Source organism: Cladophialophora immunda (genome assembly GCF_000835495.1).
Source record: "Cladophialophora immunda strain CBS 83496 unplaced genomic scaffold supercont1.2, whole genome shotgun sequence".
In the NCBI taxonomy this organism is placed as follows: Eukaryota; Fungi; Ascomycota; class Eurotiomycetes; order Chaetothyriales; family Herpotrichiellaceae; genus Cladophialophora; species Cladophialophora immunda.
In genome coordinates this window covers 2,395,730-2,422,078 of record NW_015622542.1, presented here as the reverse complement: position 1 = coordinate 2,422,078, position 26,349 = coordinate 2,395,730, and the positions used below count along the sequence as shown (strand labels likewise).

At 55.0% G+C, this 26,349-nt stretch overlaps 5 protein-coding genes across 7 annotated transcripts; 3 read left to right on the top strand and 2 right to left on the bottom strand.

Moving 5' to 3' along the window:
- Positions 1–6,216: 6,216 nt before the first annotated feature.
- On the top strand, positions 6,217–9,029 carry PV07_03133 (uncharacterized protein; the record flags this gene model as incomplete). Its single annotated transcript, XM_016389803.1, has 6 exons — positions 6,217–7,462; positions 7,522–7,714; positions 7,762–7,932; positions 7,996–8,456; positions 8,522–8,725; positions 8,812–9,029. The coding sequence occupies 6 exons, from the start codon at positions 6,217–6,219 to the stop codon at positions 9,027–9,029; spliced, it is 2,493 nt and encodes an 830-aa protein (XP_016251705.1).
- Positions 9,030–14,894: 5,865 nt separating this feature from the next.
- PV07_03132 (uncharacterized protein) lies at positions 14,895–16,536 on the bottom strand (the record flags this gene model as incomplete). Its single annotated transcript, XM_016389802.1, has 3 exons — positions 15,972–16,536; positions 15,531–15,916; positions 14,895–15,475 (listed from the first exon to the last, which is right to left on the bottom strand). Exons 1-3 carry the CDS (start codon positions 16,436–16,438, stop codon positions 14,895–14,897), a joined length of 1,434 nt encoding a protein of 477 aa, XP_016251704.1. The 5' UTR covers positions 16,439–16,536.
- Positions 16,537–16,692: 156 nt separating this feature from the next.
- On the top strand, positions 16,693–18,312 carry PV07_03131 (uncharacterized protein; the record flags this gene model as incomplete). Its single annotated transcript, XM_016389801.1, has 4 exons — positions 16,693–16,855; positions 16,899–17,396; positions 17,448–17,668; positions 17,728–18,312. 4 exons carry the CDS (start codon positions 16,693–16,695, stop codon positions 18,310–18,312), a joined length of 1,467 nt encoding a protein of 488 aa, XP_016251703.1.
- PV07_03130 lies at positions 17,141–18,964 on the bottom strand (the record flags this gene model as incomplete). Of its 3 annotated transcripts, XM_016389800.1 has the most annotated exons (3): positions 17,141–17,432; positions 17,509–18,570; positions 18,626–18,964. In XM_016389800.1, coding segments are annotated over 2 exons (347 nt in total), but the record flags the coding sequence as incomplete, so codon positions are not given. The 3 variants fall into 3 exon arrangements, with proteins under 3 accessions (XP_016251702.1, XP_016251701.1, XP_016251700.1); XM_016389799.1 differs by having other exon boundaries at positions 17,141–18,570; XM_016389798.1 differs by having other exon boundaries at positions 17,141–18,964.
- A 382-nt stretch (positions 18,965–19,346) lies between these two features.
- On the top strand, positions 19,347–23,227 carry PV07_03129 (uncharacterized protein). The gene has a single exon (XM_016389797.1). The coding sequence runs from the start codon at positions 19,428–19,430 to the stop codon at positions 22,749–22,751; it is 3,324 nt and encodes a 1,107-aa protein (XP_016251699.1). The 5' UTR covers positions 19,347–19,427; the 3' UTR covers positions 22,752–23,227.
- The last annotated feature ends 3,122 nt before the right edge of the window (positions 23,228–26,349 follow it).

Genomic DNA, 26,349 nt, shown 5'->3' with positions numbered 1-26,349 from the left:
GCTGGTGCCGGCGTGCCTCTGATCTTCCTTCAGGGAGCGCAGTGGGGGCTGCCACCCACCGAAGTCAACCGGGCAAATAGTCTGGCAGCCGTCATGTGCGGTGTTTCCGGGATCATCTGGATGCCCCTCCTGAACTCCTGGGGGAGGATCCCCGTACTATTCTGGTCCGGCGTCCTAGGCTTCTTCTTCACCCTCGGAGCCGTCCTGGCCCCAAACTTCCCCGTCCATTATGCGATGAGGACCCTTCAGGGAGTGACGCAGAGCACGGGGCAGACCATCGGCCTGGCTTTCATCGAGGACTGCTTCTTCTACCATGAACACGCACGGAAGATCGGAATCTGGTATGCCATCTATATCTGCTCGCCATTCCTGTCTCCCCTCTTGGCCAACTTCATCATCGGCAAGACGGAGGATTGGCAGATCATCTTCTGGTGCACGCTTGCTTGGTCGGGATTTTTGCTCAGCTTGATCCTCCTCTTTGGCGACGAGACCTATTACAATCGTACCGTGCCACGAGAGCGGCAGCCTCACCGGGGCAAGGGACAAATCAACCGCCTGCTGCGCGTGACGGGCATTTGGCAGATCCAGCATCACTCCGGCTATTTCGCCACCGTCCTGAGCTCATACATTCGCCTCGTGACAGTCTTTCTGAAGCCCGTCATAGCACTAACCATGCTTTTCTACGCGGCAGTCTTCATGTGGATGATCGGGCTCTTCCTCTCCTCGGCGGTTCTGCTGGCCACGCCCAAGGTCGCAGGCGGCTACGGCCTCTCATCCATTTCGGTCGGGTGTGTGTTCTTCGCGCCCATCGTCGGCGTTCTCCTGGGTGAACTCTTTGGCCATTTCTTCAACGACTTTATCGTCAAGTTCTATGCCCGGCGCCATGGAGGACACTTTGTCCCCGAAGTGCGACTGTGGACCACGTATATCGGTCTCGCGGTGATCGTCCCCGGGCTGGTCATTGTGGGTGAGACGTTCCAACACCAACTCAGCGTGGCGGCTCTAGTCTTTGGTTGGGGTATGGACGTCTTTGGCGTGTTGGTGACTTCGGTGGCCACCATTGCTTTTGCCCTGGATTGCTACCCGTCAGCCTCGGGAGAGGTGTCAGCCCTGATCAACATGGCCCGTGTGGGGGCAGGCTTCGCAGTCCCCTATTTTATCGAGGAGTGGACGGCCAAGCAAGGGTATGCAACGGCGTTTGGACTTCAGGCCGTCGTGGTTGTCGCGGCGTACGCCATTGTCATCTTCATCCAGCTATTTGGAGCCAGACTTCGCGCGTGGGCTGGTCCCGCTCGCCACTTGCGCCTGAGCAAGTGAGCGGTCCTCATCGGAAAGATTGGTCATATCTAGGATTAGGAGGTCTCGTTGAAAAGCGTCTGCGTCACACAGATACCGGAGACAAGGTGGGATTGCTGCACTTTTGCGTAGGAATGTGCAGAGACAAGTTGTAGGGTGAAGATAGTGCAGCAATCAACGGCGGAAATATGTTCACATACTTGCCCTTTCCTACGGACATCATCTTCATCTAATTGGGTGAGGTCAACTCTTGGCTTCACAAGGATTTTCTATCCTTGCACTCAAGGGACGAAGGCGATAGGAATGAATCTATCGGCATCTGAAACTCGTCAGGCTTCACATTAAAGGGGCAAGTGGACAGCGCAGTTCCCGCAAGGCTGTCAGCCGAGGTTCCGGCCTTGCTGTCATTACATCTCTTGACTCTCCCTAAGTCCCATAGGCCTGGCCGCCTGGCAGCCTTCCCCACATCATACCCACTACGCAGAGATACATGAGGTCTTTTCCTGGAAAGACTGAGGACCACGGCAACAGCAGTGGGCGAAGGGGAGCGAGGGATGTTGTTGTCCAAGCTTTCGCTTTCCTCGGCTCTGGCTCGATTTGCTGTGACCCCCTCCGCTCATGTCTCGGGTCTCGTCCCGCTTGCGTGGCGATTCCGACGGCTGCCGTCCTTTCTAAGCCGACAAGGTTTCTCGGCTCTCCACGTTTTCAGCAAAGGTGGTCACGATAGGGAGGCAGCTTGGGGATGTGTAGCAGAACGGGGGGCCCCAGGCGGAGGAGAAACTTCCAAGCTGTGAATGACTGGCACTCAGTCAATATATATCCTCTCCAAAAGCTATAACGTGGCTTTCCTCGAACTTGGATCATATCGCCGGGGAGGAATTATGGCAGTTCTCAATATGGGTTCAAGCTTGTCGCTTCCCATACCCAACAGCACGCTTGGGCTCACCACACTGATCGTATCCTTGGTAGGAGTCAACTTCATTTGATCCATGTCGGCGCCCAGCCATGATGATGATTTGACTAACAGAACTCCTGTAGATACTTTTTGCTATTGTGGCTTACGGCCTCTACAATGCTTTTGTGCACCCTCTGGCCAAAGTCCCAGGGCCGAGACTCTACGGCGCCACAAACCTGCCGTATCTTTACTGGCTCCTTCGAGGTCGCTGGCCCTTCGTCCTGAAAGAGCTCCACGACGTCTACGGCCCCGTCGTTCGCTTCACGCCAAGCGATGTCTCATTTACCACACCGACGGCGTGGCAGACGATTTACGGCCACAAGAAGGCTGGCCAGCTCTCGTTCCAAAAGGATAAGCGCCTCTATCGCAGTGCACTCACTCCAGCCGACAACATCCTATTAGCCGGCGACGCAGCCCACAGTCGGCAACGACGTCTACTCTCCCATGCCTTCTCGGAAAAAGCCCTCCGCGGTCAAGAGGGCATCTTGAATGGCTACCTCGACCTTCTGATCCGGAAGCTGACGGCAGAGGCCGAGGCGGGAAAGGTGGTGAACCTGGTGCAGTGGTACAATTTCACCACGTTCGATATTATTGGAGACCTTTGCTTTGGAGAGCCGTTTGGATGTCTCGCAGCAGGCGTCTATCACCCTTGGGTCGCGACAATCTTTGACGGATTTCGGCTGGCCGTCTTCAACCAGACTATGAAAAGATTGCCAGTGGCGGCACCCATCTTCCGACGTTTCATTCCGCAATCTTTAGTCAAGGGCCAGATGGATCATCTTCGATTGAGTTTCGAAAAGGCCAAGAAGAGACTAGAGAGTGGCCGGACCGACCGTGAAGACTTCATGTCCTACATCCTGCGGCATAATGACGAAAAGGGAATGACCAAGGACGAGATTGGCGAAAACTCCAATATCCTTATTCTGGCTGGGAGCGAGACCACGGCAACCCTTCTGAGTGGCACGTCGTATTGGCTTCTCAAGAACCCTCGCATCTATCAGACGCTGGTGCAAGAGATCCGCTCGACCTTTGCCAAAGAAGAGGACATCACCTCCGTGTCTGTCACCAACGCCAAATATCTCCTTGCTGTTCTCAACGAAGGTCTGCGCATCTATCCGCCGTCACCTGGAGGTCTGGGCCGTGTGTCACCTAGTGGAGGCTCCGTCGTGGATGGCTACTGGATACCCGAAGGCGTGAGTAACTATGGCCTGGTCCGCTGAGCTTTTTGTCCCTGACCTTTGCAGACTGTGGTGTCCGTGCCTCATTACGCATCCTATCATTCGCGTCGCAACTTCGCGAGCCCGGATGACTTCCACCCAGAGCGCTGGCTCAATGACGCGCGCTTCAGCAACGATGTAAAAGAGGTGCTACAGCCGTTTCAGTTCGGACCTCGCAACTGCTTGGGCAAAAGGTACAGTGACCATGATATATGGACGCGTTGGAGATATTAACTAATAACTGATCTAGTCTCGCCTATGTGGAGATGCGGCTGATCCTCGCTCGCATGTTGTGGAACTTTGACATGGAACTGATGCCGGATAGCGAGACTTGGAATGAGCAGCACATTTTCTCGTTCTGGGACAAAGGGCCTTTGAACGTGAAGCTGAAGCTCGTTCACCGGGATGCAAACCCCAATGCTTGACCAAGAGGCAAGTTGGAGTCACAGATTACAAAAGTGCTGCCACTCGATCCCTATAGCAACGAGGGCTGCAGGGTGATTCTCCTCGATACTAGAGCAGGACATTTAATCTGTGTTGTCTAGAATAAGCGGCTAAAGTGGAGTTTTGGATATAGCAACACGCCCCAGCCGAGATGAATAGTCAAGACATATCATGTCTAACGAAAAGAGTTCACTCCGATCCAGGATCAATAGAAGTCTGAACAACACTGTTGAGAGTTTAGAGTGATCATTTGCATAATGAACAATGCCTCCACTCTTCGTAATCACACGAAGCATTTGATGGGATAGGTATTGTCTACGAGGTTGCTGGCGAAAGAGTCAAAGGGATGGTCGCCTGCACGATTCAGTCCCTCGTTCAGCATGCAGAGCCTCCCCTTGGAGTGAAGACTTGAACCGGACCGCGAATCATGCACTTGCACCGGCGTCGGCTTCCTCATGCGGCCACTTCCAATGAAAACCGCAACAGGAGCTTCTCCGCCGTGGGAAGGGAGTATTCCCGACCGGGTATGTCGGAAAGCGCGAGGCCGGAGGAAGAAAAGGCCCCCAAGGCGTCTTTCATTATAACCATTGCAGTGTCTGTTTTGGCACTACTCATCAATCGAGCCGCGTCCAAAGGGAAATTGTCGGCATTGCTTACTGAAGTTTTCATCCCATTGGCTGTCTGAAGATGAACTTCCCTCTGCCAGAGATATTGCCCACAGTCGAGGAGTGCCTGCCGCAGCATCGCGGGCTCTACTACAACGGGGCATGGCACGAGCCTATCGACGGACGCTATGTCGAGACCTTCAACCCAGGTAAGGGCACGGTGATCACGACCGTGGCCTATGCCGGCGTCAAGGACACTGAAGCAGCACTGGAAGCCGCTCAAGCCGCCTTCCCTGGGTGGAGGGCCACGCCACCTCTGAAGCGCGGGAAACTACTCAAGAAGGCAGCCCAGGTCTTTCGAGATCACGCAGTCGAACTCGCCCTCCTCGATGCCGCGAACATCGGTAGCCCCATCACCATCATGGCAGGCGACGCACATTTCGCCGCCGAGTACCTCGATTTCTACGCCGGCCTGATTCCGGCCGTCACGGGCGAGACGAATGATCTGGGAGAGGCTACCTTCAACTACACCGTGCGAGAGCCCATCGGCGTGGTCGCGAGACTCGTGGCGTCGAACCATCCCTTGATGTTTACCGGAACGAAAATGGGCCCTGCTCTAGCCATGGGGAACACGGTGGTCATCAAGACGCCCGAACAGGCACCCTTGTCTGCTCTCCGGCTTCTCGAGCTGCTAGGTGACCTATTTCCTCCGGGCGTTTTCAACGTTCTCTCGGGCGGTATCGACTGCGGCAAGACGCTGTCGACACATCCGATTGTGAGGAAAATAACGCTCATCGGAAGTCTTTCAACTGGCCGTGCCATTATGAAAGCAGCCGCTGACTCGCTCAAGTTGTCCGTCTTCGAGCTGGGTGGAAAGAATGCTCTCATCGGATATCCAGACGCAGATATCGATCGGCTAGTCGATGGGATTGTGGAGGGCATGAATTGGTCGTGGTGTGGGCAGTCGTGCGGCTCGACGTCGCGAGTGTTCCTACACGAATCTATTTACGACAAAGTCTTGGATCTCGCGAAGACAAAACTTGAAAAGGCCTACGTTCCAGGTGATCCCCTAAGCAAGGCGACGACAATGGGGTCTATGGTCAACAAAGCTGCCCAGGACAGAGTATTGCGATATATTGACATTGGGAAAAAAGAAGGCGCCCGGCTCGTTCTCGGCGGAGAACCACCGAGCACTGAAGATACGAAAGGAGGCTGCTTCGTGCTCCCAACGATTTTCGCAGACGTCGAGCAGACGATGACGATTGCACGGGAGGAAATCTTCGGACCCGTCCTATCGGTCTTGAAATGGACGGACGAAGAACAGATGTATAAGGATGTCAACTCCGTCGAGTATGGACTTACCGGAGCCGTGTTTACGTCCAACATGTCGACGGCACAGAAGGCTGTGCGGAGGATTGAGGCTGCCACAGTATGGGTGAATACGTCGGCCACCCATTACCTGGGCATGCCGTGGGGAGGATACAAACAGTCCGGGATCGGAAGAGAAGACTGTTTTGAGGAAATGATCGAGATGACACAGCGAAAAGCGGTGCACGTGAAGCTGTGATTCCACTACTCTAGACCGTACCAAAAGTAGCACCGCTTAGCAAAGTCTTGAATCATCCTCCATCAATGACAGAAAAGTCTTCTCAAAGCAAATGCAGATGCTATAGGACCACGTGACGCCGGAACCGGGGCTATGATTCCGACGTTCCGAGGCATCGTACCTTCGGACCTCCGCACATCGGATGAGTCCCGGTTCCTCCCCTCCCCCAGAGACCGACCCATCCCCCTGCTTCCCCAGACTCACCTCCCGCAGGGTCGCCAGGCGGATGCTGGATCCTACACCTCGCCTGTACACAGGGACCGCAGCGAGATGGCCTTCAGGTTTGGCTCGCATGAGTCTGAGGACTCACCTGACAACCGGGCAGACCGACGCAATCAACGCCGCTTTGACGAGGACGATGGTCGAGCAAGTAAACGACAACGTACCGCGTTGGCTTGCAACTCGTGCAGGTATCGCAAGTCCCGCTGCAATGGCGTGCACCCCACGTGTTCGACATGCAGTGACTTGGGGCTCGAGTGTGTCTACAGAGGCCCCGCTCCCACGCCCCGATTCCAGTCTCGGGACCTGCAGTCGATGGAGAGGAGGCTGCAGAAGTTTGAGGATCTGTTGCTGGGGATCGTGACGAACCAGCAGATGAGTGGCAACTCGAACAACAACAACATCACCACCCCAGCCATGTCGCGATACCCATCCCAGCCTCAAGGCGGTTCTTACGTCGAAGCACCGCCTCTACAAAACACCTCGGTGCCAGCCTTTCCCAACCTGGTGCGCTTCCAACCAGAGCAGGCGACGGCACAGCGTGACCAACCAATGTCCAAGCTGTGGCCGATGGCACAGGAGGACACCGTCGACGGGATGGGGAGCATCATCTTCGCGGACGACTCTAGCTCGGGGTTTTTTGGTCCATCCTCGAACTCGGCCTTCTTCAGCAAGATCGCCAAGGTCCTGGCTCTGGGAATACGGACCATGCCCGAAGGCAGAGACTCGACGCGAGATCTGGCGGGGGCCTTGTCGCGGCCTGCATCCCCTGCAGCGCAGAGCAGAGGCAGCGCCCGCCCCGTCAACCCTTACAAACTGCCCTCGCGAGCGGAGATCTCTCGAATCACTGACATTTTCTTCTCCCACACTGGCCAGTTTTTCCCTTACATCTCCAAGACCAGCTTGACGGAGATGGTGGAAGAGCTCGAGTCGACCAATTTCAGCAACGTTCGGAAGTCGGGCTTGTGCCTGCTGAACGCCGTCTTAGCCATGGGCACGAGTCTGGATAGAGGGGTGGGTCGTCATCCCAAATCGATCGAGATCGAAGCAGACGTCTTCTTCCAGCGCGCACTGGCTCTGTCTCCGTGGACCATCTCAAATACCGCCAATTTGGAGACCTGTAAGAACACACGCCATCACCCGTCTCTTCCTCTACCGGAGCTGACCCTTGTCAAATAGTGCAAGCGCTCACGGCCATGACCCAATATCTACAAGGCACGTCGAGATCTGCACAGACCTGGAAGCTCCACGGCCTACTTGTGCAGGCGGCGTTCCAACTGGGGGTCTATACCCAGGATCCAAACGCGAAGATCTCGGCCTTGGAACGGGAAATTCGCACCAGGATCTGGTACACATGCATCATCCTTGACCGGTAATTTTCCCGCATCCTCGCATGAAGACTTGGCTGAGCGCTATCAGGGTTTTCAGCACCACCTTCGGGAGGCCACTCTTGATCAACAACGAGCTCATTCACATTGACTTGCCGTTGGACATCGAGCTCGATCAACTCCCAAAGGATCAATCCCAATTCGAGATGCCCCAAAATCCCGAATCGAGGCCTTCGCCGGGTGTCATCTTCATCCCAAGCATGTAAGGGCAATCTTCTGTTCTCCAACACCCTTCTGTACGGACGTGCTGACTGTCCACGTGTAGTAAGCTATACCGTCTCCAGGGCGACATTATCTGCGACATTTACAACCACAACGTGATCTCCTCGCACACCGTGCGGTCCGACGAGCTCTACAGCAAGATCATCCAAGTCGACCACGCGCTGGAAAAATGGAAGGCGGACCTCCCCCCCATTTCCGCGCTGCTGCCGCTCGAGTTTGTCGACAACATGGACACCGAGAGCTGGGCGTACACCAAGGCGCAGACCACGCTGACGCTCCGCTACCTCAACGTCCGCGCCCTGCTTTTCCGCAAGATCCTGGAGCGCTCCCTCGACCACTTTGCCAAGTCGAGCACTTCGGCCGTGCCCCCGAGCGGCTCGTTGCCCATTGGCCAGATCATGATCCAAGCCTGCGCGGACGCGTGTGTCCAGACCATCGCCATCATCCGAACGACGGTCTCGAAGCCGCAGGTGCTACCTGCGTGGTGGTATACGGTATACTACGGTAAGTCTGACAGTGATGGTTTTGAATGATTGGGGAACCCTGCTAAATCGTCATGGTGACCAAAGTCTTCAATTCGGCCTTGATCCTGTTTGGCGTCATCTGCCTGCAGACCCTGGGCAAGACGAACTTCGGGACCAAACCCGCGGCCGAGCTGGTGGCCGTCATCCAAAGCGGCCTCGAGGCACTGGAGATCATTGGGAAGGAGAGGCGCATTGTCCGCCGGTGTTCAAAGTACCTGACCAAGATCATCCTCGTGTCGACCTTGCTGGGTAAGAACCCCTTTTTGTTGTATACGCTCTCAACGGCGGCCACGTAAAGGATACAATGCTAATACTGTGCCCGGTGGGCCCCCCAGTGCGGAACCACGCGTCAGTGCAACAGCTTCCCGCCGGGGTCACGGCGCTGATCAATTCCCTGCCCAACGGAAATCCTCCCCCCTCCACCAGTGGCGGAAATACACCCTCGCCGCTGCAGACGGATTTCGGACAGTTCTTGATCGACGAGGACTACGCCTTCTTGGATGTCTGGACGGACCTTGTTCAGGACACCTCGACCGCATTCCCCAATGCTTGACACGTTGCTAGACCAGGTGTGAGGGGAAGGTTGCCCGGGTGTCATGTGTAAGGCCGTGTAAAAGGAAAAAATGTTACTATAGAACAGGAAAAGGGCTGGAAAAGGAGCGTGGAAGGACGACGAACATGAGCAGATTATGCTCCCGACTTGCAGCCCGCTACTTTCCCTTCACATATATAATGACTATGACATCGAGCAGCGCTATGGAGACGGAAGAGTAGCTGCTCCTCTCTTCTGCCTTGACAGGCAAAGACCTCTTCGTGAGCGAACTTCGCTCAACGATCAAACTTCCCACATCGTGGTTTTACTTATAGTAGCTCGTACGTCTGTCACTCCTGCCGGATTTCGTTGTCTGACTTGGAATGCAAACAGCTTCCGGATCCAGCAATCGGGGGTCGCTGTCCGCTTCGCGCGTAAAGCGCAAGGTACTGCGGCGACCACAGCTGTTGTCGGTGCGCCTTAGGGGCAGGCCCTACAAAGATGAACCGCTCGGGGGACGCCTCGTCAACCGGCCGCACGACGAAAGGGTCCTCGCGCAGGTCGGTCAGGATGAGCTTGTCACCAGGCCTGCAGCTCTCCGAGACGAGGACGCGACTCCAAGCTGACCCCGGAGCTGCGCCACTCTCGTCGATGCGATGCGTTGCGACACCGCTCGCACAAGGCTTCTGGCCGGGTTGACGAGACCGGACGACCGTCCACCCGCGTCATGGAATTGGGAAGCCGGCCCGAGTCGTATATTTTGCAGAATCTCGGGATCCTCTGGCTCCAATCGGTGACCCAAGAAGGTAATCTCAGATCGCGGTGTCGTCGACTTTCGTAAAGCACCGGAAGCGCCTTGAATGCGTTCGTTTCAACAAAAAACAAGACATAAATCCTGAAACACCTGTGATAGTGTTTTCCTGTAGTCGATGTGGAAACGAGCCCACGGAAGCGTTTGGCGTCTGTGGATCCAGTATGTGAGAGGATCCCCAGCGCTCCATAGATGATGGTCCCTTGGATCAGACCAGTTCAGCCACCAACTTGAAATGAAGAGGCGAAGAGGCGTTCCAACCGCGCCAGAGTCGGTCTGGGCCATCTCACCCATCTCATTCCTGAAGTCACCGTTGCCATACCGATTGATCAGATCTATGCTGTCCAGATGATTTTCCGGATCCTCGAGCCGGTAATCGCCTTCAATGTGGAAAGCAATGTGGCTCTTAAGTCGTTCAAATGTCATGAGAGATTCACCGAAGGCCACGAACAACTCCCGGGCGGCGACTTGGCCATGCAGGCGAGGGAGACAAGGCTGGCCCGGCGCAGCTTTCAGAAAAGAGGTCGGTGGTCGGGCGAGACAACGGAGTATCCAAGTCCGTTGTCTATCGTGGGCGTATACGAAATGGGGGCGCAGCTCCTTCTCATATACAGTGGCTGTGATGTTTGGGGTCGATAGGAGCGGACCTCGGACTTACGTGGTAGTAGGAGTGCGATTCAGAACGAAGCTGACTACTAAGCCAGGCAAATGACTGTAACTAGAAAGTCCGTGAGTATCCCTGAATATGTTAACTTACTCTGTTGGGTCTATAGCGCTCTGTAAGAGCTACTAGATCCAACGGAGCCTCTCATCCCGAACCTTCTTCATATGCAGGGTTCTTCGGGCACCCTTGCCCTTCCTCCACGGACCGTCCCGAAATCGTAACAGTAACAGGGAAAGTTGACGATATTTTATTACACCTTCCCTCGTAGAGGGCCCCATCGGCGTTCTCATTCAGTGTCGTTACAAAATTCCGAGTTGAGTGTCCAGTTCATTCTGCGACGCTGCGACGCCGCGCTCAATCTTCTTCAGTGCTTCGAGTCTTTTCTCGAGGACCTCAAGTGCCTCTAGTTCATTAATTTCCTCTTGTGGCATAGGATTTGGTGCAGGGCTTGTTGTGAGTATTGTCGTCTCCTCGATTTCTCTTTGACAATTCTCAAGCCTTTCATGGAAATCCACCCCCCTACTAGCTGCTCTGCCTCTTATCTTTGCTTCTAGGTCCCGCTCTCGGTTTCTGAGTTGTGTAAGTCGAGTTGGGGCTTGCGCATGCCGGTTCGTTTCCGCTAGGATGTTTTTTTTTCTCGCCTCGAGCTCCTCCTTTCTCTTCTTGCGTGCTTTAAGTACAGTTTTGGGCTCCTTCCCGAGCTCTCGAATGCTACGTAGAAGACCGTTCATGGGCTCTTCAAGATCCCGGATCCCTTGCGTTACATTTTGTGTAACTTGCGTTATGTCGGCCATTTTCGCTACTGTGTACTAAATCCGGAAATTAGCAAGACCGATCTCTTTTATAGCGTCAAAGAAAAGTGAAGAGTAACTAACCCAAGTTATGAAGACTCTTCAGTCTTGTTAGTAGGCTTCAGTGACTGGCTTCGGATGCCGTAGCCGCTCCTAAATGGAGAAATATAAATAAGGATCGTATCGACGGGGGATAAAGTATAAAGTTTTAGCCGCTTACACCATTTGAACACCACCAAGAGTCCAAAGACCTATGAGGGTTAAGTAATGGTTCTGTAACAAGCAAGCCTATATAATACTGAGGAGGATAAGTCTCGGGAGGCGAAAATCAGACTCAGTGAAATTCGTCCAGCTTATATAACAGTTGACGCCTTCGTCCCTGGAATAATTGTGTACTCTGGATGCACTGCTGCCTGTTTTTGCGACGGCTGTAGTGATCGGCAAGATTGGGCATTTATTTGTACATTGCAGATTGAAAGCCAGTCAGTCGAAGTCAGCCTCGAAGCATGCCCAATATAAGCGACCCTCCCTTTTGAGAAAAAAAAACCTCACGTCTCTATTGGATAGACATCGCACCATCATGTGCACTACTAGTAGTACGAGTAGTACAGCAGTACGCTAACGACCGGTGAGCAACAAGGCGGCGGCTTCACCCTCGTCTAAAGGTTTCTCCAAACCAAAGTCTGGGGGCCCTTTCTCTCGGGTTTCACGAACTCAAGGCCCTACGAGAGCTTTGTAATCATTAGAAATTTGATGCACCACTACCTGGCAGGAGAGGGTGCACAGTGTCAATTTGGGAAGGGTTCTTCGTCTGTATCCCAGTGTATTCGTCTAAATATTTTCCTGCGATTAGACAAACATAGGACGTATATCTAAATGCGAAAAATATATCATGAGACTACGTCGATTATATTGTTCTAAGATAGTGATGGTTCTCAATCGTCTTGAACGTCAAGGGTCGTAATTTAACGGAGTACCTACCGTTCGTTCGTGACGGTGGACTAACACGACTCCGCCTACCTCGCTTCTCTCCTCTTACTTTTTGGCAATTCGGCTCTTGACTGCAAATCAACTCTCTCGCAAAACAGAGGTTCAAACCACAAGTTGCTAAGGTGTCTCATTGGTAGTTCGATGGGAATATGTGCAGATGAAGTCGATCCAGAGACACCTTCTGCGGTCAGGATAGCGCAAGCATCGCAGCGCGTTTTCGCGCTGAGTCGTGACAGGGATCGACACGCCGCTGCAAACGAGAACTGCATCTAGGACTGCGTCGCACCACGCGTAGGAGACTGCCTCATACTGAAGCACCACGCCACTACTGCGATACTGACGCCGTCGCCATCCAACAAGTCCACATCCAACAGATCGCACCTCACAAGATCATCACCACACTCGGGATGGATATCGAGCACCCGAGTCTGCCGACGTCTTAGCCGGTTCTAGAGTGGATGTGCGACGTCCCGAGCGATGGATTTCATCCTTCCCTGGGAGACAGAAGGGGCTACTCCAGACAGCGTCCACGGAGCTGGGCAACCAGAAGATCAATCAGACTTGTTCACATTTCGAGAGTTCGGCTGTTGAGCTTGGGTGTTTCCCAATTGTCCTACAAATTCTTCGAACATTCGGACCAGAAGCGGTGGGAAGTGGATACTTCAGCTTTGCGATCAGTCGTAACTCTTGAGACGGGAAGTGAATATGCTCTGCTGGGAACCGGATGTAAGCTTGCGAAAATCATCTTCTACGAGGCTGTGGAAGCGGGACAGCTTCCGTCCGATGGCGATCCAGAAGCCCAAGTCGAACTGATAAAGGGCTTGCGGCGGCCAATGATTGCCTGCTCCCTTTGCGTCACGCTTTGAGCAACGGTGTTAAGCAATACCCTAATGGGCTTAAAGGGAGCCATAACCGAACTGGACAATATAACCAAATACTGCAGAGCTCGAGATGGACCACATACAAGTACCGATTTGATATACTGTACAGAGTACCCGTTACTCATCTCCCTTTCCATCACAAGGATCAGCACGTGTGCACATAGCAATAGCAAGCTGCCAGCTCCAGCGGCAGATGCACCCGGCGGAGACGGTTACAAGGACACCATTTCTATTGAAGGTCCAGAACGATTCTTCCCTTGACCTTGGCGTCCTTCAGCCGCTCAAACGCCTCACCTGCCGCATCCATCGGGAGCCGCTCTGTCATGGGCAGGATCTGGTGGTGTGCTGCAAAGTCCAGTGTGTCTTGAATGTCTTGGAGACGGCTGGCATTGACGCCCGTCACGGTGTAGCCGGAGTTGATGATCTCGAGCAGTTGGAGCGGGAGGGTGAAAGGCCCCGCCGGTAGACCAATGCACACGAGGGTGCCTGCTGGGCCCAGCATCTTGCAGGCCTGCTCGTACGACGACGGGCTACCTGTGGGCACGAGCACGCCACGGGCGCCCCCTCCCGTGATGCGGCGGACCTCAGCGGGGATATCGGGTGCGGAGCGGAAATCAACGAAGCGGTGCGCGCCCATGAACAGAACAAAGTCCTCCTTGTCGGCCGAGTCGATCCCCACGACTTGTAGCCCCATCTTGCGCGCGAGCTGCACGCCCAGGTGACCCAGGCCGCCGCCCGCGCCGGCGATGACGATCCAGTCGCCTGCGCGAGCGTCGACCTTCTTGAGCGCCCGGAACATGGTGACGCCGGCGCACAGCAGCGGGCCGACCTTCGCCAGGGGCAGGCTGTCCGGGATGCGCGGGGTCGTGGTAGCCTGCGACGCGACGTACTGCTGCAGCGAGCCCGGCGAGGCGTGGCCGTAGATGGTCCGCTCGGCGCAGAGGTGCTCGTCCCCGCGCCGGCACGAGTCGCACTGCCCGCACACCCGGCGCAGCCACTTGGTGCCCACCCGGTCGCCCACCTTGAACTTGTCGCCCACCTTGGCGCCCACGGCGACGACGTGGCCGACACCCTCGTGGCCCGGCGTCTGGTTTCCCCCCGTCATGCCGAAGCCCAGTTGGCCCCATTCGCCGTATGCAAAGGCCACGTCCGTGTGGCAGATGCTGCTATAACACAGGCGGATGAGGACCTCGTCGTCGCCGTACGAGGGCACGTCGGTCTCTTGAATCAAAAATTTGGCGTTGGGTCCGGCATCCTGGACGACGACTGCCTTCTGGCGCCTCGGGGCGGCCAACTCTGGTTCCGTAGAGCCCATTTTCTAGGCTGTTACTGGAAGCCGAATATCGTGAAATTTTGTCTTTCGGTGGTGATTAAGAGGACCTGGACTGGCCAGACACGATTCGGCGGCCCTTATGGTCTCAATCCACTGAACTCTTCCGCAGCCTTGTCGCGGATACCAGACGAGGCTCCGATCTGGGTTCTGGCGGATGCCATGCATCTTCCTATTGGACAATCGCGCACCTCTTCAAAGTGTTGGATCCACCAGGACCCACTTGTTGAGACCGCGATGGAGAAGGTGGATGTAGAAAGAGGTCACTAACTCTCTACGCATTGTACTTGCATGCGTTGAATATGTCAGATCGAGCAAGGGAATGCTTTGATGCGCAGAAGAGAAGTTTACTCGGCCAGTTCTGCATAAATTAAAATGGTACAAACATGGTTTGCTCGCTGTAGACAGGCGGTGGGTGCTCACGGGCACAGACAGACGTGCTTGTTGAACATGAACTCCTCTACCCCGTATCCTCCTCCGTTGCTCCCCCAGCCCGAGCCCTTGTACCCGGTGACAGGAGCAGTTGAGTTCACGTGGATCGTGTGCGCATTGACTTGGACCTGGCCAAAGTCCAAGTCGCGAGCCATGCGCAGCGCACGGGCGTAGTCCTTTGTGAAGATCGACGCTGACAGTCCAAAGTCCGTGTCATTTGCCATTTCCACGGCCTCGTCGTCCGTAGTGAAGCTGGACAGGGAGGCTGCGGGTCCCCAAGTCTCCTCCCTGTTGATGCGCGAGTCGGCTCTGACCTTCGTTACAATCGTCGGCTCGAGAGAAGAGCGGCCCGTCATCTCATTCTTCCCGATGAGCAACTCTGCGCCCTCGGCCACCGTCTCTGCGATCAGGTCGTGCACGCGACGAGCACTCTCGGCCGTTATAGCGGATCCTCCCGATGGTGTGGCCCTCATGGCCTGGGTGAGTTCCTCCACAAAGGCGTCTTTGACTTTGTTTTGGACCAAGAGTCTTTCTGTGCCGAAGCAGACTTGGCCGTGGTTTGCGATAACTGCGAGCAATGTGGTCAATGGCGAGGCGACATGGCGAGAAACGACTTTGCTTACTTCCAAACACGCATTTTTCCGCCGCCGCTTTCAGGTCCGCATCCTCCAGGATGATGGCAGGACTCTGGTCACCCAGTTCCATCAAAACGGGCTTCAGGTATTTGGCTGCAACGCTGCCGATGATCTTCCCGACGTGAGGGCTTCCGATGAATTCAATCTTCCGCAGCAAAGGATGGCTGATAATTGCCTCGGTAGCAGCCGGGGCGTCCGTCCGCGAGCACTGAATCTGGTTGAGTACACCATTGGGCAGTCCAGCTTCCTTGAAGACCTCGAGGATGAGCTGGTGGGACCAGGGCGACAACTCTGACGCTTTCAGAACAACTGTGCAGCCAGCGGCGAGGGCGGCACTGATTCCTCGGCATGCCATGATCATGACGGCGTTCCATCTGACGAAGGATTAGCAACGCGGGAAGAGACTCGAGGAGAGCGGTGATATCTCACGGCGGGATGATCATGACCACACCCACGGGCTCCTTGAATACCAGAGACGTAATCAGAGGGTCGTCGGGTGGAGGGATTCGGCCTGCAAGGGCCATTGCAGTTGCGGCGTTCTGTCGAATCATGGTGGCCGCCAGCGAACAGTCGAACCTGGGCCAGCCATCCTCACAGCTCGTCTCCAGGGTACATCGCTCCGTCGCCTCCGCCACCTTTTGTTCGAGGATCTCTGCGGCGCGGTGCAGAATATCACGGCGCTTGGTCATTGGAACTCGCTTCCATGACTGAAACGCCTTTCCTGCCGCCTCGACCGCTTTGACGCCCACCTCGGCAGTGGCGCTTTGGGCATAGTGGACGACATTACCAGTCTTCCCCTGAACGACAGCGAAGTTCTGCGATTCGGGCAGCGAGACTGCTTCTCCATCGACCACGCATGGTATGACAGTGCTGGAAGTCGATTGTTGGGTGAACATGGTGACTTGTCATTCGCCAGTCATGTGCTGCAACGGCAGAACATAGCTCCTGGAGTCTGTTCCACCACATATAGCGGCTTTGTCCATATCTGACCGATGTTTTTTCCTCCTCTCTGAGAGCAATCGAGAGGATGGAGAGATTCCAGCGGAGAAGGCTGGCCAACCGGAATCTGCGAGGCTTGCCCCGGAGTGGCGGACCCCGGAAAGTCCCCCATGGAGCCCCGGAAAGACATCCCCGAGCCAATCTGCTAAACATGGGTGAACAGCCTTCTGGAATGCTTCAAAATGGACTGGATGACGCTACCGGTGGCAGTGACGACGAGTCCAGGCCGCCAAATAGAACTCTTCTCGACTGTCTGCAAGGCTGGGCGATATGTCTTCGGCGAACAACCCTCCAGTTAACGGTCAATTTCCGCTGTAAATCTGAATCTCGATAAGTCGGTAGCTGACAATTTCATAGGCAGTGGTGGACCCAACGCCCGTCACGGTCAAAAGCTCAAGATTGTGATTGTGGGAGCAGGTATTGCGGGCTTATCACTAGCTGGACTTCTAGGACGTTCCGGACACAATGTGATTGTCCTTGAAGGAGCCCCAGCAATTGCAGAAGTGGGTGCAGGAATCACCTGCTCTCCCAACCAGACTCGTCTGCTGACTCGATGGGGTCTGGACGGTCGGCTGCGCAAGCACACCGATACCCTGTCGAACGTCATCTTGAGACGGTGGGAGAATGGCGAAATCCTCGGCAAGGCACCTCTCATGCCCCAGGTGGAACAGAAACACGGTGCACCTCATTACGTGATACACCGTGCGGACCTGCATGGTGCATTGATGGAGGACGCTGAGACGGTTGCCGAGGTTCGTGTTAATAGTATGGTTGTCTCGATTGACTTTGAGAAGCCCTCTGTGACCCTGCAGGATGGTACAGTGGTCGAAGCCGACCTGATTGTTGGCGCAGATGGTTGGTTTCTGTCAAACATTTCCTTCTGAACGTTTTCTAAGCTTCTGTCAGGAATGAAATCGACCTGCCGGAGGATCATGTACGAGAAGCTGGGCCTGGTGGACAAGCCTACCCCAACTGGAGATGCCGCGTTTCGAGCTTGCATTCCCGTCGAAAAGGTCACAGATCCTGATTTGCGTGAATTTGTGACCAACCCCCTTGCGACGAGGTGGATGGGCGGAGGCTGTCACATCCAAGGGTACCCAATCCGACACGGCCGTCTCTACAACCTGGTTCGTGCGACCTCCTATGTGACTGAGGGAGATGAGGTAACTAACCCGTGCCTAAACAGGTGATGTGCCACCCCGACCCTGGTTTCACCGAGGAATCTTGGACTACAAAGGCGTCCAAGCAAGATATCCTAAATCAGTTCGGTTCGTGGGATGGTCAATACCTGCGCAGATTGGTGGATCTGATACCAGAGGACAATGTCCTGGTGTGGCATTTGTGCGTGCATGATCCCCTGCCCACGTGGGTGATGGGCAAAGTCGTCTTGCTCGGCGATTCATGTCATCCCATGCTTCCATACGTTGCGCAAGGAGGAGCGCAAGCTCTTGAAGACGTTGCGGTCCTACATCTCGCCTTGGACCAGCTCTCGACGATCGATGACCTGCCCGTGTACTTGAAGGCATACGAATATGCACGCAAACCGAGAGCCGAGCACATCATGAGTATTGCCGGAGTCAATCGCGATGTCTTGCATCTGCCCGATGGGCCAGAGCAGCAAGAGAGAGACCGAAAGTTCGCTGCCGTCGCACAAGGAGGCGAGAATCCCGACCTTCTGGGCCACGCGGAGATTCAGCGATACTTGTGGGGTCATGACCCTGAGAAAGAGTACCTTGACAACGCCGAATGTAGGTGTCTATTCTTCTGTTGATTGACGACTTGCCAATTTCTGACCGAGGCATTTAGCACTGCTTGAGCAAGCTCGCAAGTACGTTCAGAAGCAAGAGCAAATAGCTACCAATCCATAAACGCTCGGATGAGGCCGAAGCTTCTCAAGGAAAATCAGAGTCCCGTGGATGGAGACACTGTTGTTGCATGCGGCAGGCTTGTCCGGTCGCAGCGCCAGCCTGGGCCGTCTCTGTAGCGCCGGCGTGGGAGGAGCAGTTGTCTCGTTGGGTCCTCTAAGAAACTAGGATTGGACAGTTAATATACTTAAAAGATAGAAAAGTAATGTCCTAGGGTACCTATGATTGTGTTTATGAAGCACGAAGTTATCCAGAAGCTCACGCTTGCTGTAGTAGCGGTGCGACGACGACTTCGAAGGACGTTGCTCCCACTCAAGTGACAAGGCTGCGCTGCAAGGGGTGCCTGCGTAACTTGCATCACATCACAAGTTGACGTCTTGACTGTTTCGAAGAGAAGAACAGTGGTTGTCATCGATCTGCCGCTAAGAGGTGATTGAGAACAGCTCTTCTCCTTAAGCTGCCTGAGATTTTGCAGGGACAAGGCCCATTCGACATCAAACCGACCTTGCTCAACGCCTCTATTCCTTGACGCCCTTTGAGGAGAATACCAATATTGCCAACATTTCAATGTTACTTCTTCAACACAGGATCGTCTCTACTTAAATGACGTTAGGTTGAGATTCTGGGGATCTGGCCTTTGTCCTTTTTCCCTCATGTGGACAGTGCTTCCACTGGTCAGCTGCAAAACGGGCGGTGATATGTAAGCCACAATTTAGCCTCCTGGCCTGTCTTGAAGGACAACTCAGCCCCTCCACCGCCACAAAATCCACCTAGCCTTCTCGCCCAGCTTCGGGAGACAATGAGTTGGCAAGGCAGCCACCATCCCACATGAGGTACAGCCTGCCTCCGAGGGCTACTGCGCCACTCCCTGTTCCCCCTCTTTCTCAACAGGCACACGCCTTCAGAGCAAAGGATGTTCATATTTCAATCTGACAGACATCTTCGTCCTGTCTTCCTTATGGCAAAAATATGACATCAGGTAGATCATGCAGCCTAGTTTTCCCGCTGTTTGGCCACGACCATGTCTCGGTTCTCACGCTTCAAGCCGAACAGTTGGGGTCAGAACAAAGCTCAAGCAACCCTTGCCGACTCCGACATTGAGAGCTTTCCTTCTGGGATCAAGATCCTTTTTGACCCGCCAGATGCAGCTTGCGATATCGTTTTCGTCCACGGCCTGACCGGCGATCGAGAGCGCACATGGACGAGCCCCATTACTGGTGCGAGTTGGCCAAGAGACTTCTTGCCGGTCTCTTTGCCTGATGCGCGGGTTTTGACGTTTGGTTACGACGCATATGTTGTACGGAAGCACGGATCAGTGGCACAAATCGACATTTCACACCACGCAAACGACCTTCTGAATGCTCTCGCCAACGAGAGGCAAGGACACGACTCAGCTACTAGGCCTCTCATCTTCGTGGCTCACAGCCTCGGCGGCGTCCTGTGCAAAGATGCCCTCCGCATCTCCGAGGCTAGCGGAGATGCGAATTTGGCTGCCATTGTCCACCACACCCGCGGTATTGCTTTCATCGGAACGCCACACGGAGGTAGCTGGCTCGCTTCTTGGGCAAAGACTCCTGCGGCGATACTTGGTCTCGCGATGCGCACGGATCTGAGTCTTCTCTCATTGTTGAAACCCAACTCTGAAGTACTGTCACGTATTCACGACGATTTCCTCTCCATGATCCGACGCCGAGGGTCACAACACCACGCAGTAGAACTGGCGTGCTTCTATGAGACTTTACCTCTAGTCGGGAGAACCCAAATCGTTGACCAACTGTCCGCCACAATACCTGGCTTTAATAACATATCAATTCATGCAGACCACAGAGACGTGGCGCGCTATCACTCCGCCGAACACCCGGGTCTCAAAAGTATTGTCGGCATACTTGAACGTTGGGCGCGACCTCCTGTTACAGCTGGCGGCTTGAGTGCTGACGCCAAAGCATTTCTTGAGACGCTCTCCTTTTCGGAGATGGGTGTTCGACAAGCTACCATTGAACACGCCCATGCCGGCACGTGTCGCTGGATGCTGGAAGACCCGCACTACAAAGCCTGGGTAAATTGTCAGGACCTCGATAATTCGCACGGTCTCCTATGGATCAAAGGGAAACCAGGTTCGGGAAAAAGCACACTCATGAAATACATTGCATCTGAGGCTCCCAGGCCTAAAGGACTGGTGAGACTTGCTTTCTTCTTCAATGCCCGTGGTGGTGAAGAAGAACGCAATGCGCAGGGGCTTTTCAAAACTTTCCTCCACCAGCTCGTGCAAGAGTCTCCTGCCATGACTAGTCGCCTTTTAACGCATTTTAGAAGGAAGAAGGCTAAAGTCGGCAACCGCTCCATCATCTGGAGCCCCGCAGAGCTGCGAGACATATTCTTTGACACAATCCGATTCAATTCCAGAACCCCGGTTGAGATCTTCGTCGATGCTCTGGACGAATGTAAGGAAGAAGAAGTCCGCACCATCATTGCTGCTTTCGAAAGATGTGCAGCCGAAACCGTGGAGCGGGGTTCTCGAAATATAAAGATCTGCTGGTCAAGTCGACACTACCCTCATATCAGCATCGATCACGGATTTGAGATCAGAGTTGAGCTTGAGAACCTTGGAGATATAACCCTATACGTCCAGCGTCATATGGCCAGGTCAAAACGGCAGCAATCGTTTCGATCTCTAGAGGAGAAGATCGTCGAAAAGTCCAAAGGTGTCTTCCTCTGGGCCGTTCTCGTGGTCCACAGAATATGTAAACTTGCCGATAAAGGTCTTCCCATTGCCAGAATCGAGAAGGTCATCCACGACCTGCCATCAGAGCTGAGCAAGCTCTACTCGGAGATATTTTCGACCCTCGACCCAGAACTGGCAGAGGATACTGCTAACCTGATGTACCTTGTCCTGTACGCAGCCAGGCCCCTAGATACCGACGAACTTCGAATCGGCATCGACTTCATGAGAAGTATCTGTCCTTCCTCGTTGGAAGACTTTGCAGCATTGCCAGAGCAGGTCTCTTATTTTCGTAACTTCGTTACTGAGCTCTCTGGAGGACTTTTCGAGGTCATCGACTCTGGTATTCCTATCGGCACTCAGCATCCTGATCTGGAAGAGTCACTCAACGTAAAGGATTCTGTGTTTGATTGGGACGAGGGCTCTCGGGAAGCATGGAATAGATATATGGCACGTGCAAACTCGAGACGTCCGCTAGCTGAGAAGCAGGACATGGCCAACATTGTCGAAACCAGATGGGTGGTTCAGGTCATTCACGAAACAGTCCGGGGCTATTTGATGAGAGAAGGCTTGTGTCACCTCCCCGGGAAGTCTTTGCCTATCCCAATGGACGCTCGCACCGGGCACCTTCACCTCTATCAAATGTGTCGTCGTGTTCTAGCTACCAATGAGATGAGCTGCGTTTTCCCCAAGAAGGAGTGCGCTGCGCTCCTTCGCTGCATTCCAGATCTTGTTCGGTTAGGTTTACGATGGTTGGAAACGACAATCATCCAATACGCCCTTGAAAATATCTTCTTGCACCTGAGGAGCTCCCTGTTCTTTGGCCCGAAAGATCAGTGCGGGCCTCAATGGGACTTGCTCAGCCCAGCCATTCAACGCGATGTGCACTTAACAGAAATCAGGGAAGCCCTATTGCGATGGGAATGCATTCGAGCTTCTACGTCCATCCTCCAACCGATGAGAGGGACGGCTTCCCACTTGCAAAATAACAACTTTGACTCGATCATGGATCGAGATTTGTCGCCTGTACTGGCGGCAACGGGCCTCAGCCTGGCGGATTTCCAGGCGTGCGCTTCCAATTTTCATGTGGCTCTCCTGACCCTTCACCGCCACTCGTTTTCTTTTGGGGATTCAGGCTTGAAGGCAGCTATTGCTGCTGTAGCACATCACGGCACTGAAGAAGAACTGCGTGTCCTGCTCAAAGATGCTGATCCTTCGGCATGCCTCGGAAGTGAGGGACAAGGGGCACTTTTGATGGCAATTGAATCGCGCAGAACGTCGATTGTGGAGATATTACTGTCGAAAGGCGCCCCGGCAAACCCACCTACTCATGGTGGTGAATTTCGCAAAAAGACTCCCCTGTCTGTGGCCATAGAGTGCCGTGACGTTTCGGTGCTCTCTAAGCTGCTTTCGTATGGTGCCGACGTGAGCGTGACAGCCAATGGTTTTTTACCACTGGCACTCGCCGCCTCTCTGGGGTACAAGGACGTTGTATACCTTCTGCTAGACCGCGGTGGACGGACCATGACAGATTTTTCCGTCTTGAAAAGGGCAGCTAAAGTTGCAATGCTCGGAGGGCACCAAGAAATTGCCACAATACTCATGGAAAGGGCTGCTTGCCAGTAGACCGAGCGCACGAAACAAAGGGGTCACGAAACACTGCAACGCTTGGCTCTGGATGTGGCCCAGCGACACGACGAGACCAATTTGTCTACAGGACAAGATTACGCTCAGTTCCTTCACATTCGTGACAGAAAATGATGTTTGCCATCAATTGAAGGGTGGTAGGAGCGAGCAGCGGCTCATTAGGTGAAGCCTTCAAGGCCTAGATGAGATGTGGTTTTTTTGGGATGTACGCCCTCATCCTCCCTTTCGGATGAGCAAGAATAAGAACCAATGAGGGAGCAATGGCACTACAATGCAGCGAGAAGAGTGGTTGTATATAATTTTGGCAAAGTCTCGGGACGGATCATGGCTCTCTGCTGACCTGGGGCATGCTGCTGTGATACCGGGTCAGCCACAGCAATGGACACAGTATACGATCTGTCCAGCTTTGTAACAGTTGTTCGCACAGCCCATGTACATTCCCTGTCTTGTACCGCACACAGCGGAATCCCTTCACCGGGAATAAGCTTCAGTTAAGCTCCTCGGGTAGCGGTACGGATAGAGCCTCTCTAGGAAACTTAATCGTGTCGTACCTGACTTGTATCCCTCGCAAGGCTGCACGCAATAAGATCATATCGGACCGTCTGCCGACGCAGGCTGCCGGTGTGAGACCAAAACCGCTCTGTTCAGACTCTCTGCCGTCTGTCTGAAGAATACTGCCGTCCCTTGTTGTAAAAGGCAAGGCTGCGAGTTGCGAACCTATCCGGTCCTGCCAAGTTAATACGAGGCTGAAAGTGCGAGCTACCTGTGTCCCGCCCCCGTTTTCTCTCGTTTACAAGCAATCACCACCACCAGTTTCTGTCCTGATCTTGCACAAAAGATCTGACCATCACAAAGAGCACATCTGTCGAGAAATGGAGCCCGACGTCCTCCAGTTCCGGTCATGGGGCTTCGAGCTGTACGTGCCGCCGACGCCCTTCGCCGCGCCGCCCGAGCAGCGGCCCCGCTTCGTCATGCTCGACGACCTCAACGACGTCTTCTACGACGTCGACTACGAGACACCCCTGCTGGGCAACGCCACGCCCTGGGAGACGCTGCGCCTGCACCAGGTGCGGGACCCGGCCATCGCCTTCCCCCCCGAGGAGCAGGACATGCTGCACCTGGAGCGATGCGCCACGGGGCTCCTGGTCTCGATCCAGGCCCGCCACGCCCCCGACCTCATCGCCGCCGTCACGCTCGGGCGCGTCCACGTCAAACCCCTCCCCCGGGAATTCATGAACTGGTCCGCCCTGCGCGGGCTGAAAGGGCCCCAGCTCCCGGCCGAGATGCGCGCGGGCTTGCTGCGACGGGTCTGGGACCGACGGGGCCGCGCCGATCCTCAGCCCGTGCCCTTGGTCACGCCGGGTCGCATCCTGAACGACATGCCGCGGCTCTGGCACCGTGACGGAGCCGTGCTGAACGATGAGCTCGATCGACGCTTCGTAGGCGCGAGACCGTTGGGGCCTCCCTCGCGCTGGAAGGTGTCGGGCCTGGATGCGGAGCAGATCCAAAAGTCCAGGGAGCGGGCGGCGGCGTTCGTGGAGAACTAGTATGCTTCAGCAGAACGGCGGAAGTGTACTTTAAAAGGCGAAGGCGTTGGTCACTGCTATTGTTGCCCTTTTGCCATTCGTTCATCTTTCAGTCGCATATAAGGCTTTTTAAAGAACTATGTCACTCTGAACACGTCCATCCATATACCACTTCGTGAAACCCCCTCCAGCCGACGTAAGTAGCCCCCCCCCTTTTCTCCTCCCGGGGATGCAATCAAACCAGCGTAATCTCCCTCAAGTCGGCCGCCACCAACTTTCCCGAATCTGGCGTGACCGAAAGGCGATTGTGCCACGCATCCGTCTCAACTAAGCCAATCCGCCTGAAAGTGTCGGCGTGACCATGGTCCGCGTCCGCAACCCGATCCAACAACAAGAATACATCGCCTTCCCGGCCGCCATCATCAAAGCTCGCTACCCTCAAACACCAGCACCGGTAGTCCTCCTGTACAGCCACATCCGGCACATCCAGCGTCACCAAAACATTCACGGCCGAGCAGAACCCCGCCTTGACACCCACCTCCTCCCACGCCCGCGTCCTCACCCCGGGATGCCAGCTCTTGTCCACCAACACTTCCTGCAACATCCCCTTGAGCCGAATCCTCCCCCCGCTGCTCACTTTTCCATATGTCCCCGGTAGGACTTCCTCCACCTCCGCGGCCCCTAGGACTTCCAAGTTTGGCGCTTTGCAAGACTCCTTGACGCGAATATCCACGTACGTCAGCCGGCCTTGTACGCTCGCCCAGCTCCAGCTGGGCGTAGGATCGCCCTGGTAGCGCAACAGCGTCTCTGTGCGATTGAACCGCTTCCAAAGAATGCCTCGGACGAGGTCCTGTTGCCATAGGCCCGCGGCGTAGGTCAGGTTGAAAGTCAGGCTAAGGGTCTGGGCCATGCCAGCGACGGCGGGAAAGCGGTCGAGCCGGTCGTAGAGCTGGCGTTCCGAGTACGCCGAGACCCATTCGTACCAGCTTCGGAGGATGGCGTCGCGGACGGTTGCCGTCTCGCCTTGGTGCTGTTTGTCGGACGTGAATGCATCGGGGGCTAGAGCTGAAGCGGCGTTCAAGACATCCCGCCACTGCTTCTTCCACGCAATGTTGTGGTAGCTCTGATCCTGCGCCATCTGGATTCCTTCGGCGCACTCCCACACCATGCCCTCATCCGTGTAGTGGAGCGTGGCGGGACTGACGAGGCGTTCTTGGAACACCCAGCCTCGGCTGGCGAGATATTTATCCTCCAGGTCCAGTGCCGGCAACGGCAGGCCGACATATAGGTCCTGCGTCTCATACCCTCCGCCGTCATCGTTCGTAAACACCACGCGGCCGACTCGGACGGCTTGCGCTGTGGCCCGTCCCAGGATGCCCCAATCGCTATGTTCGCTGCTGGAGGCACTGATATTGAGTCGTGACTGCGCGTAAATCTGCGTCATGGCGGCCGACTGTGTGGCCCAGTCGTCGTCGTCGTCCTGGATAATGCAGACCGAATCGATCCAGAGAAAGTCGAACTTGAGGTGCTGAGCGATGTGGATTGCGCCCTGAAGCGTTCGAGGGAATCGTCCAATGTCGATCCCGGCCTGATGGCTGGCGATAGTGAGGTCTGGGCGAGATGGATCGTGAGCTTGGGTCTTGAGGCGGGAGTGGGTAGAAGCACCCCAGGAGTAGGATACCGTGGCATAGGTGCCTCTTTCGTTCGCAGGAGGGAGGTAGAGAAACACTTTGTTGGTTTGTGCAAGCTGTGCGAGGTCGAGCACGCGGGTAGGGAGTAAGGACTGTTCCATACTGCACTTCGCGTGCTTGAAGAGACAATCCGCCACCCATGTTCGAGCTTGATGCAGTGACTGCTCGGAAGAGAAGTCAAGATCTGCAAGTCGAGGGAGCCTACGGCCGAGTCGGCTCGACGAGTCGTTCGTCTCGTGGACCAATCCCTCCGAATTTTGGTTTCGTGTCCAGAAGGCATCCTTTCTGAAGAGCTTCAATTCGTGCGAGGGCCGATTGGCGAGGTGCTCTCGCCTCCAAGCACAGAGTCGACAGCTAAGA